Source organism: Artemia franciscana, chromosome 21 (assembly GCF_032884065.1).
Source record: "Artemia franciscana chromosome 21, ASM3288406v1, whole genome shotgun sequence".
In the NCBI taxonomy this organism is placed as follows: domain Eukaryota; kingdom Metazoa; phylum Arthropoda; class Branchiopoda; order Anostraca; family Artemiidae; genus Artemia; species Artemia franciscana.
The window spans coordinates 28,677,730-28,691,271 of record NC_088883.1 but is presented as its reverse complement, the minus strand read 5'-3'; the positions used below and the strand labels follow the sequence as shown (position 1 = coordinate 28,691,271).

At 36.3% G+C, this 13,542-nt stretch overlaps 1 protein-coding gene across 1 annotated transcript in view; it reads right to left on the bottom strand.

Moving 5' to 3' along the window:
- The window catches only part of LOC136040788 (von Willebrand factor D and EGF domain-containing protein-like), a 217,549-nt gene that overhangs the window by 16,501 nt on the left and 187,506 nt on the right, over positions 1–13,542 (bottom strand). Inside the window, exon 3 of the mRNA XM_065725116.1 lies at positions 4,415–4,635. Within this exon, the coding sequence (XP_065581188.1) occupies positions 4,415–4,635 (221 nt within the window). The remainder of the gene's footprint in view (positions 1–4,414; positions 4,636–13,542) is intronic.

Here is a 13,542-nt window from a genome sequence, read left to right as displayed (position 1 = left end):
ACAAATATTAAAACGAGTAAAAATTTAATTAAATATTCAAGTCAAATTTAAAACAAACAAAATTGCTACAAACAGGAGTTGGGTTACTGCCCTTGTCCCCCTTCTTTTATCGTAAAAGTCTAAGGTCTGCTGTGTCATTTGTGTTTATTGAAAACTATATGTATCTTGCTCTATCTATGTTCAACGAGCATAAATCATTAAAAAATAAATGAAACATGTTTTTTAAAACATGTTTTTTAATTTTACTAATTAAAAAATTGTTTGTAGTGGGTGCCAAATTCGGAAAAAAATGAATTGCGTGCAAAAAATTATAATAAAATAAAGAAGCTAAAACATATCATAAACATCAAGCTAAACATCAAACAGCCTCAGTAGCTATAGCTTTCCTTTGAAGGTGCAATTTTCTCTGGAAGTCAACGGATTGCTAACGTTTGAATTCTTACTACAAACAGGAGTTAGGTTACTGTCCCCCTTCCTTTACCGCAAAAGTCTAAAGCCTGTTGCGCCATTTGCATTTATTGAAAACTACATGTTTCTTGAGCTCGATACTTTTGTTTTTAAATGAATTAAACATGTTTTTTAAAACATGACGGCAAGTAAACAGTAAATCAAGACGACTGAAAGCAAATTATACAAATAAACTGTATATTTAATAGGCTATGTAATTACACTAATTTCTTGAAACTCAGCGATTCGAAATTTTATTTCACTGTAAATTCTATCTTTATTTTTTAATGTTGTAAATATAAAAGAAAATATTTGTAATACATTTCGTTTTCAGTAAAGGACAAATGACGCAACATGCTTTAGACTTTACGGTTAAGTATGGGCATAAGCCAAGCAAATATGTGTGCTAATTTATTCTCGTTTTAACTTTCTCTTGAATATCCAATTAAATTAGTAGCAGTAGTAGCAGTGGCCCTGAAAAATCCTAAGATATTAGAGATGCGCCTTTTTGATAACTAGGATGCCGATATTGTCTTTTGATTTCACCTCAAGACCTTTAGCCTTTTGGGAAATATCCAAGATCAAACATTCCCCCTTTCCCGATGATAAATCTTGCATGTTACATATGGACAAATTCGATAATTTATAATCCTTCCCTCGGGCCTGTGGGGGCATGGCCTCTCCGGAGACATAGCTATTAGCCCCTGAGACTATTTTGGATAGAATGGTTTTCAAATTTTTTATCAACTAAAAGGGAAAGAGGGGGGGGTGCTCTTTGTTCCTTTTTCAACATCCCTCATAATATACCTGTAAAGTTTCAATTTAATACCTTAGATTCCTTATTCCTTAGACATTACTAGATTCTAGTCATTCCTTAGACATTACTGTTTTACCCTTTTGACAACCCTCCTGTATATAGTGTGTTTTGATTTTGTTTGACATTCCCCTCAACATCTTTTAAAAGCTTTGCCTTAATAACTTTAGTCTTTTAGGGGACTTCAGTGGATCGAACTTGCCCCATTTGCAAATAACCAACCTTACATGTAAACGATGGGCAACTTATATAACGTACAACAAATGCCCCATGGACTGTGGGGGTTTTGTTATACCTGGAGGTATAGTTATTTGACTTTTTTACCATTTTCAACAAGATGGCAGGTCCAAAATTTGAATCAGATATCATTGGGGGGAGGGCAGCTAAAAAGGAGTGGGATAGGAACTGGTTTCCCTCCGAAAACTTTTTAACATCCTCCTCAACATGCCCTGAATTTTAAAAATTAATGCACTCAACTGTTCTTGTAATATTGCAGATAAACCTTTTTGATAAACTTGATTCATATATTATCTTTTGATTTAATTTAACGTGGTCCTCAACATTCCCCGAAGTTTCACCTTAATACCCTTAGCCTTCCCAAAAACTCCCAGATTCAAACACCCCTGCTTTTTTCTAACCATAAATTAACATGTGAAAATGGGTTGTGGGGGGTTTGTTTACCCTGGAGGTACAGTTATTTGACCTTTTGACTATTTTGAACAAAATGGCTATTTCAAAATTTTGATCCGATACATTTTTGGGGAAAGGGGCTCAGAGGAAGGGGGTGGGCTGGTTGCCCTTTGATTACTTTTGACTCTGAAAAGGCCCTCTCCGAAGTTTATACGGCCACTTCTTCCATATGAAGTGTCTCTGAGAAACAATAATAATAATAATTATAATAAATTAACTAAGAATAATATTTAATTTGTTATGAATAACAAATGTCATTTTTGAATGTTTAGGACTAATGCTTGCAGTTGTGTTTGAGTGATGATTTTTTTTTTTTTTTTTTTTTTTTGAATTAATTGTACTCTATCATTTTCATCTTTTTACGATGGGTTATAAATACAATACAGTACGTTGAAGCCTTATTGCCCATTACTACATGCAAAGCTATTGCATTGCTTCTGATAATTACTTCTGAAGAATTATTTAGGAGATTTATACATTTTTATAGTTTGAAAAATGAAACAAATGCCTTACCAAATTAAATAAAAATAAATAAAAACTTAATGCAATATCTGATACCTTAGGACACTTGTAACCAATGCAGATTTCATTAAGAAAAAGAAAAGAGAGAAAAAACCTAACTACTTAAAGAGAAATTATAAAAGAAAGAAATAAAAATTAAAAAAATAATTATAAAATCTATATATATAAAAATAAGTTGTTTGTTTGTGTGTCTGTCGACTGACGTCATGTTTGTGTGTCGACTGACGTCATGTTTGTCGACTGACGTCATTATAAGGATTGAGCTGTATATCGTCATGAAGTTGTTTGTCGACTGACGTCATGTTTGTCAACTGATGAAATTACAGACCGGGACACCGGGACACAAATGACGACCGGGACACCAGGACACAGGGAATATAAATGACGACCGGGACACTCAAAGAGAAATTACAGACTGGGACGCCGGGACACAAATCACGACCGGGACACAGGGAATATAAGTGACGACCGGGACACAGGGACACAACTACAACGGGGACGCCGGGGGCACAGGGGGGATATATAAATGACAACCGGAACACAGGGAATGTTCGAAGAGAAATTACAGACTGGGAAACCGGGACAAAAATGACAAGAGGGACACAGGAAATATAAATGACGACCAGGACACTCAAAGAGAAATTACAGCCTGGGGCACCGGGACACAAATGACGACCAGGACACAGGGAATATAAATTACGACCGGGACACAGGGACACAACCACAACGGGGAAGCCGGGGGGCACAGGGGGATATATAAATGACGACGGGGACACAGGGAATGTTCGATTAGCAATCATCATCAACAAAGCTCAAGGGCAATCATTAGAATAATGAGGTATAGATCTGAATACGGATTGTTTTTCCCATGGACAATTATATGTTGCATGTTCAAGAGTCAGTAAACCTGACAATCTGTTTATATGCACAGACAATGGGACAGCAAAGAATGTTGTATATTCGCAAGTTTTACGTAGTTAGAAACATATATATATATATATATATATATATATATATATATATATATATATATATATATATATATATATATATATATATCTATGTTCACAGGTGGGACACAGGGACACAACTACAATGGCGCGTAACTAATATGGCACGTAACGACTTACGCGCGGGGGGGGGACTTGGGGGGGGGGCACGAAGCGCCCCCACCAACTATGTGTTGGGGTGGCCAACAGCTAGTGTATTATAAAATATAAACTATAAAAACTAAATAAATTGAAAATAAATAAATTAAAGTTAAAATTAAGAAATTAAATAAAGTAAATACATTTTTGAAAATATTCAATAAAAACTAAATGTAAAACTAAATTATAAAAGATAATAACGATTGAACTTACCTTATGTCGAGGGGCAGGACTTAAGAAGCTGATTACTGAGGAGCAGTAATACCAAGATTAATGACCAAACTGATTTTTTTAGAAGATGCCTTTGGGGGGGGGTATACTCTGAAGCTTTGTCTAAAGTAAAAAACTTAAATATCAAAATCCCATCACAATTTACTATTTTTAAGTGTTTATTTTGCCCCTGAATATCAAAATTGTTATAGAATCACGTATCTTAAACTATAAACTATAGGGTTTACTGGCTGCTGGGATTTATTTTTGTCATAAAGTGTATCGCCTCCCTCTAGGGAATGTCAAGCATCAAGGAATTGCATGGGGCAATTCCCTATAAAATCAGGAAAATATAATTTTCAACTTTAGAAGATCAAAAATTAGTAAAAATTCGGAGGTTACCAGGTTGGCAAATTTTTGGGAACCTGGACAAGAGATTGCTGTAAAGTATTCACCAACAATAAAATTTGGATTAAATATCTTCAGCGCCCTTCAAAGCTTTTCAAGTTCTTCAACATCTCTCTGATTATAAGTTAGCTCAACATCTCTAAACTGAAAAAAAAAGTTAAGAAAATTCCCATACCTCAATTTCATAGCTTCCAGTCTTATTTGTACCCAAGTGACACCTTACAAGCTTGCTATTAACATAAGCTGCCTTTGTTGGCGTCAAATGATTTCCATTGACTGTTCGACGGCAGCTTAATTCTGTTGTATTAATGAAGCCAGAACCATCTATTCTAACATCGTCACAAAGTCCTTTTCCAAGGTCACATATGATATGACCCTCAAGCTTTGGAGGTGTTTCTGTAAAAATAAACAAATAAAATAAATGCATATATACAATGTCGATGTTTATAATGATGCCCTCCTTACGACTACAGAATTACTAGTTCCAAAAAAGATAAAAGGATGATTAATGGATGTTTTTTTTTACCGTGCTTAAGAGAGCTTCCTTGGGTTCCCTAGGAAAAGGGCGGGATCCTAGCCCTTTAAAAAAGGCAACCCTCATGCTTAAACTTTGATTCGCCGTCTCACTCTCTTGCCCAAATTCCTTTCTACAACTTCTAACACCTCCTGAAACCAACACTCCTACGTATGATACTTCTACTCTCTAATCTATTCAAAGCTTCACTCTACACTCCAAATTTTATAAAAGCTATTCCTACTATTTAGTTTTCAATCTATTACTCTATTTAGTTTTATTTTCTGTAGTTTTTATTTTATTCATATTTTCTTTCTTCTCTTTTTTGCTCTTCTCTCTGTGAGTAAGTGATTATTTAATTTTTTTCTTCTCTGAGTAAGTGAATCGTTTAGTTTCCCCCTTCTTTACAGGCCAAAGAGCCTTGGGGGAATAATAAAATGTAATATTGTATATGTGTTTCGTGATGAATAAATCTTTTCTTATCAGTTGCCAAGTGTTGATAGATTAGGTAGGTAGGTAGGTAGGTAGGTTTTTATTTTTATCCACAATAAAAACACAAATAAAACTGACACTACTAATAAATTATCTAAGGGCCTATTGGGCCCTTTATGTATTTTTTTTCTAGTTGCCCAATTCGGGATCACTTGTTGTAGACTGCCTACACGACATAACCTTTTTTCTCTTTTTAGTATTTTTCCTTTTCTTTTTGTCTCCTACCCTTTTCTTCCCAAGTTTTGTGATCAACTTTTATTTGTTTATTAATTTTTATTTTGTTGGTTATTGGTTGATTTTTCAATCCTTATATTGGATACCTCTAGCAATAACGAGCTCTGCTATCTATAGGGGTGTATCATCATTATGTTGTCGTGTTTCATTGAGTTGAAACTATGAAAGTTTCAATCACAAGCTTAACAACTCATCAATAATTTGTCAGCTAGCAAATCATGATAAAAATCTACGCATTTTATGACACCATTTATTGCGCTCATTATGACATCACCTTACAGCAACAGCTTCATTAAAAAATGACTGATACACTAGGTAGCTACATTTAAGTTGAAAAAAAGTTAAATTACTAGGTAACACCTTGGTTTTCTTTTCTCTTTTTTGTATTTTTCCTTTTCTTTTTGTCTCTTTGTGATCAACTTTTGTTTATTTATTAATTTTTATTTTGTTGATTATTGGTTGATTTTTTAATCACCCAGCAGTAACGAGCTCTGCTCTCTATTGGGGTGTATCATTATTATGTTCCCGTGTTTTATTGAGTTAATTCAATACATAAATTCATTCATTTATGAAAGTTTCAATCACCCAGCTTAACAACTTGTTAATAATTTGTCAGCCACCAAATCATGATAAAATCTACGCATTTTATGACATCATTTTATTGCACTCATCACGACATCACCTTAATGCAACAGCTTCATTAAAAAAAATAAAAGACTAAAACACTAGGTACCTACGTTTAAGTTGAAAAAAATGTTTAATTACTAGGTAACACCTTGGTTTGTATATTCTTATCCGTTTTACTAGAGAATCTGAGAGTTCAATGTTCAATAGTTGTTGCATTGAAATTCCAGCTTAAGGGTATGACAGCTTAAGGGTATTTGCTTAAGGGTATGACAAAATCTCCACAAAAACCTGCCTCTACTTTCAATTGCTTTATGTAGTTGACGAGGCTGTACCGATGTTAGAAAGACCAGGCGCTGGCTGATGTGCCTGCTCTATGGCAAGATGGATGCAGCTTTTAATAACTCGTTTATCATTTAGGCACACTATGCACACCGCCAGGGACAAACGCCTCGCCAGCGACACGGCTTTATTATGACTTGGTAAGAGACGCTGGTAAAGCCAAGTATGCAACATCGTTATGGAACATCAGGTTTGCCACTTCAACAACAAGAAACTACCGGAGACATCCTCCGCAACAACAGCTTCGGGGGAGGCCAAACTACCGGTCCTGCCCACTCAGCAAGCGCCACAAAACCAGTCATCACTGCACTTCAGAAACCACTTTATAGCGAACAGCAACCATTACTGTGCCTGGAGTGCGTAAAACACTAGTCCAAAGATGCTGGAAAGCCAATAATACAGAGAAGACTTGTCTGCTTTTTTTCTGATTTCTATTCTAATCATTGTGAATAAACATTAGCCGAGATCATCGATGTCAAAGGTGATGGGGGATAATGTACCTGCCTTTAATGATGATCTTTCTCCTTACCCCCCTTCAGTATTCTAGGGTAAAGCTAGTATGAAAGGTCCCATGGTGTAGTGTGGACGTGTCACCAGTCTCATCAATATCTTACTTAAAAATCCTTTAAATTAAACTAAAGGTCATACCTCATCATAGAATAGCTATCTGGGTTATACGGCACTCACACTATATACGTAATTTTCTTTTGATCAGTAGCTATATTAAATTGTAGTGACTTTACACACTAGTTCAATACTACTACTACTACTACTAATAACTCACTGCAGCACCAAGCCGCCTGAGGCCAACACAGCTATGCACGCTCCTCCTCCAACCTAATCTATTTAAAGCCTCCCTCTTTACACCCTCCCAGGAAGTTCCCATTTCCTTTAAATCTTTATTTATGACATCCTCCCAATCCAGACAAGGACGACCTGCTTTCCGTGTAGCCCCAGACGGTTGGCCAAAAAGGACAGTCTTCGGTAATCTGTCATCCTTCATCCGTAGAACGTGGCCTAGCCATCTCAACCTTTCTTTCATTATAGCCCCAGAAAGTGGGATTGAACCACACTTTTCGTACAACCTACTGTTTGAAATACGGTCAGTCAGCCGGGTACTCAGAACAATCCAGAACTAGTTCAATATAAAAATCAAAAAGGCCTTCTCCATTTTCGCAAAAACAAACTTCAAAAATCAAGATATGGAATGGAGATGAAAATTCAAGCTCTGATCAAGCGTGAAAGGATTTCTAGAAAAACTTTATAGAATTTAATTGCTCCCTCATTCAATTCTGCTCACTGAATTCTGTTACTGCAATTGTTGAATTTTTCATAACAAATGCAAGCTGAAGGGTCCATTTATAATGAGATCTAGAATTTATTTACTAATAGATGTATTTATTTATTTACTTACTTATTATTTATTTATATTTATTATTATTTATTTCTTATTATTTTTTATTGTTTTTATTATTTTTTTTATTATTTTATTATTATTTTTTATTATTGTTATTTATTATTATATGTAATTATATTATATATATTTTTTATATTATTTATTCATATTTATGTATTTATACTAGCTGTTGGGGTGGCACTTCGCGCCACTCCAACACCTAGTTGGTGGGGGCGCTTCGCACCTCCCAAGCCCCCCCCTCCGCGCGTAAGTCGCTACGCGCCATATTAGTTACGCGCCATTGTAGTTGTGTCCCTGTGTCCCACCTGTGAATATAGATAGATATATATATATATCTTTCTATATATATAAAAATATGTTGTCTGTCTGTGCGTCTGTCTGTCAGGTGACGTCATGTTTCTGTGTCGACTGACGTCATGAAGTTAGTTGTCGTCATTTTTGCTATGACGGTGACGTCATTAAAGATATTTAATCATGAAGTTAGTTGTCGTCATTTTTGCTATGACGGTGACGTCATTAAAGATATTTAAGACATAAATGTTCACGTAGAAATCTATTAATGTTTAAGTTCAAAATGACTGATGAACTTACAATGGCAAAAGCCGATGAAGATGCTCAAAGAGTCTATGCCGAAAAACTTGCTGCTAATAGAGAAAGTCAGAAAAGAAAGCGTGCCGAGGATTCAAAAGAACAGCAAGGAAACAGGCTTGAGGCTGATAGAGAAAGAAAGAACAGAAAGCGTGCCGAGGAATCAAAAGAACAGCAAGGAAACAGGCTTGAGGCTGATAGAGAAAGAAAGAACAGAAAGCGTGCCGAGGAACTACCAGAGCAACGCGAAAGCAGACTTGCTGCTAAAAGAGAAAGTGAAAAAAGAAGGCGTGCCGAGGAATCACAAGAACAGCAAGAAATCAGGCTTGCTGCTGATATAGAAAGTAAGAAAAGAAAGCGTGCCGAGGAATCAGAGCAACCTGAAAGTTATCGCCTGGCATTCAGGTACAGCCCAGTCGATGATTATAGCTTGAGTAGATGTGTTCAAATCGGGACAATGTCTAAAATTTGTCCCTATTGCAAGGCCTTGAAATTCAATGGTGAAACAATGGGAATGTGTTGCGCCTCAGGAAAAGTTAAACTTCCTCTATTGGCTGCACCACCAGAGCCATTGAAGACTTTCCTTACTGGAACTACGTCAGAATCTAAGCGTTTTTTGTCAAAAATCAGAAAATACAACTCATGTTTCCAAATGACGTCGTTTGGAGCCCAAATCGAAAATCCAGATCAATTTATGTCTACTTTCAAAGTAAAAGGGCAAATTTATCATAGAGCAGGGTCCCTTCTACCATTCTCAAGCGAGAATCATAAATTTTTACAATTGTACTTCATCAGTGATAGAAATTCTGAATTGAATGCACGTTGTGAAATTTCTCCCAACGTTGAAAGGACAATCGTTTCCCAATTACAACATCTTTTCCACGAAAATAATAATTTAGTGCGTCTGTTCAAAACAGCAATCGATTTGATGCTACTGATACGCATAAAATTGTTATTTCCGCTGACAAACGCCTCCTGGCCAACATGTGCGTAGATACAATGCTCCAACTATCGACGAAGTGGCAATCATTATGGTCGGTGATCAGTTTTTACCTCGAGATATTATTCTCCATAAGCGAAACGCTCAGTTGGTAAGAATTGCTGAAATTCAGCGATGCTACGATGCGCTACAATAACCTATCATTTTTTGGGATGGAGCCAACGGCTATCACTTTAATATTAAATTGATGAATCCAGTCACTAACAAAGAAATGAATAAGAAATGTAGTGCAATGCATTATTATTCCTATAGACTAATGATTCGGCAGGATGAAGAAAATTATATTTTGAAATGTCGTGAATTATTTCACCAATTTGTCGTTGATATGTAGGCTAAAATTGAATCAGAACGTTTGCTATATATCCGCCTGAATCAGACCAAGCTCCGCTCTGAGTAATACATTCATTTGCGAGATGCAGTTATAAATGACGGTAATACCACAAACGTTGGAAGATTAACAATTTTACCTTCGTCATATGCTGGCAGTCCCCGTCATATGCATGAATATGCTCAAGATGCTATTGCGTATGTTCGTCTCTATGGTCGTCCAGATTTATTTATTACATTTACATGTAATCAATCTTGGGACGAGATACTGCAGCTTTTACTTCAAGGACAATCGGCGGTTCATAGGCATGACATTACGGCCCGTGTCTTCCGGCAAAAGTTGAAATCACTGATAAACTACATAGTAAAACTTGAAGTGTTTGGGTCAGTGCGATGCTGGATGTACTCAGTGGAATGGCAAAAACGAGGTTTGCCACACGCACATATACTAATCTGGCTACATAAAAAAATTACTTCGAACGAAATTGATGATGTGATTTCCGCTGAAATACCTGATAAAAATGTCGATAAGGGGTTACATGATATTATTGTAAAAAATATGATACATGGACCTTGCGGTGCACTGAACGAAAATTCACCATGCATGGCCAAAGGAAGGTGCACAAAGCAATATCCTCGACTTTTAGTATCAAACACAATTACTGGCAATGATGGTTACCCACAATATAGAAGAAGATCTACTGAAGATGGCGGTAAAACAGCAATAATAAAGAAGCGTAACGGTACCACCATCGAAGTAGATAACCAGTGGGTTGTTCCATATTCCCCATTATTATCAAAAACATTTAATGCACACATAAACGTTGAATACTGTAACTCCGTAAAGGCAATCAAATACATATGTAAATACGTCAACAAAGGCAGTGACATGGCAGTTTTTGGCTTGCAGCCCGAAATCGTACAATATCAGGCTGGAAGATACATAAGCAGTAATGAAGCTGTTTGGCGAATTCTTTCATTTCCGATACATGAACGTAGTCCAGCTGTTGTTCACTTAGCGGTACATTTACAGAATGGTCAACGTGTTTATTTCACGGAAACCAACGTGCAACAAAGAGCCCTGAATCCACCGGATACAACATTAACAGCTTTTTTTTCGCTTTGCAAAAATGATTCTTTTGCAAAAAAACTGCTGTATACTGAAGTGCCTTCGTATTACACGTGGAATACTAAAAATAAAGTATTTGAACGTCGAAAACAGGGTAAGTCAGTCGACGGCCAACCTACCATCTTCAAAGATACCACGATAGGAAGACTCTACACCGTTCATCCCAATCAATATGAATGCTTCTTTCTACGCCTGCTTTTGATGAATGTACCCGGTTCGACATCCTTTGAGTATTTGAGAACTGCAAACGGTACTATACATGACACTTACCGTAGTGCATGCCAAGCTCTGAATTTATTGGAGAATGACCAACACTGGGATAACTGCATTAATGACGCGTGCGAAACGTCAACCCCAAGTCAAATTCGTGCATTGTTTGGCATCATTTTAACAACTTTCTCTCCATCAGCTCCTACAGAGTTATGGGAAAAATATAAGTCAAAAATGTCCGAAGATATACTCCATCGAAAACAGTTAGAGACGTCAGATATGACTTTTGATTTTACATCAGAAATTTATAACTACACTTTAGTTATTATAGAATTTATTGTGCGTACATATTACAATAAAACCTCTTCAGGATTTGGAAATGCCTTCACCTAACCGTATCGCTGCTGTTTCGACATGTGTAGAATTGGATCGTGAACAAAGTTACAGTACGAGTGATCTATTGTCGTATGTACAAAATAACATTTCCAAGTTAACGTCGGAACAAAAAGACATTTATGATACGATAATGAATTGTGTCGATAACAACATTGGAGAAATTTTCTTTTTGGATGCGCCAGGAGGTACTGGTAAAACGTTTGTGATAAAACTGATTCTGGCATCAATTCGATCAAAAAATGATATAGCGTTGGCAATTGCGTCGTCCGGAATAGCCGCAACGTTGCTGCCAGGTGGAAGAACTGCTCATTCCGCTTTGAAATTGTCTCTGAATTTGCATTCTACAGAAACTCCCACGTGCAATATTTTCAAATCATTTGGGATGGGTAAAGTATTGCAGCAATGCAAACTTATTATTTGGGATGAGTGCACAATGGCACACAAAAAATCGCTCGAGGCTCTGGATCAATGCTTGAAAGATTTGAGAGGGAAGTCGAAACCCTTTGGCAGCACATTAATATTGCTTGCGGGAGATTTCAGGCAACCATTACCTATAATACCTAGATCAACTCCTGCAGACGAAATGAATGCTTGCCTGAAAAATTCTAATTTATGGGCACACGTAAAAATATTAAAATTAACTACAAATATGCGTGTCCGATTGCAAAACGATGACTCTGGTCAAACATTTTCAGATCAATTGCTGGCAATTGGAAACGGAAAGCTCCCAGTAGACTCAATTTCAGGACGTATACAACTACCTGCTGATTTCTGTAATTTAGTGACGTCCAAAAATGAATTGATTGAAAAAGTATTTCCGAATATTCTAAAAAATTATAAAAATAATAAATGGCTAAGTGAAAGAGCGATTCTCACACCCAAAAATATAGACGTCAACGAAATCAACAATATTGTTTTGACCAAGATTCGAGACCAGGCAGTCCTTTACAAGTCAGTCGACACAGTTTTGGAACCAAATGAAGCGGTCAATTATCCATCTGAATTTTTAAATTCCATAGATCTTTCAGGGTTTCCACCACACGTGCTACAACTAAAAATAGGCGTACCAATAATACTTTTAAGAAATATCAACCCACCAAAGCTTTGCAATGGCACGCGACTTGCCGTAAAAAAAACAATGGAAAACCTAATAGAGGTCACAATCTTGACAGGGCCTTTTGAGGGTGAGGCTGTTCTTATTCCTCGCATTCCCATGAGTCCAACGGATCTGCCTTTTCAATTTAAAAGATTGCAATTCCCAATTCGATTAGTATTTGCAATCACCATTAACAAAGCTCAAGGTCAATCATTAGAAAAATGTGGTATAGATCTTAATACTGATTGTTTTTCCCATGGACAATTGTACGTTGCATGTTCGAGGGTCGGTAAACCTGACAATCTATTTATATGCAGCAACAATTGGACAGCGAAGAATGTTGTATATTCGCAAGTTTTACGCAGTTAATTTGTATTGTATCTATCTATCTATCTATCTATATAAAAACGAGTTGTGTGTATGCATGTTTGTTTGTTTGTAAAAAGAGCGTTTGCATATGATGTTATTATTAGTACATACGGCTTTGTATATGCACAGACAATGGGAAAGCCAAGAATGTTGTATATTCGCAATTTTTACGTAGTTTGAAACACATATATAAATCTATCTATATTCACAGGTGGGACACAGGGACACAACTACAATGGCGCGTAACTAATATGGCGCGTAACGACTTACGCGCGGGGGGGGCTTGGGGGGTTGCGAAGCGCCCCACCAACTAGGTGTTGGGGTGGCGCGAAGTGCCACCCCAACAGCTAGTATATATATATATATACATATATATATATATATATATATATATATATATATATATATATATATATATATATATATATATATATATATATATATATATATGTATGTTTTTAACTACGTAAAACTTGCGAATATACAACATTCTTCGCTGTCCCATTGTCTGTACATATAAATAGATTGTCAGGTTTACCGACTCTTGAACATGCAACATATAATT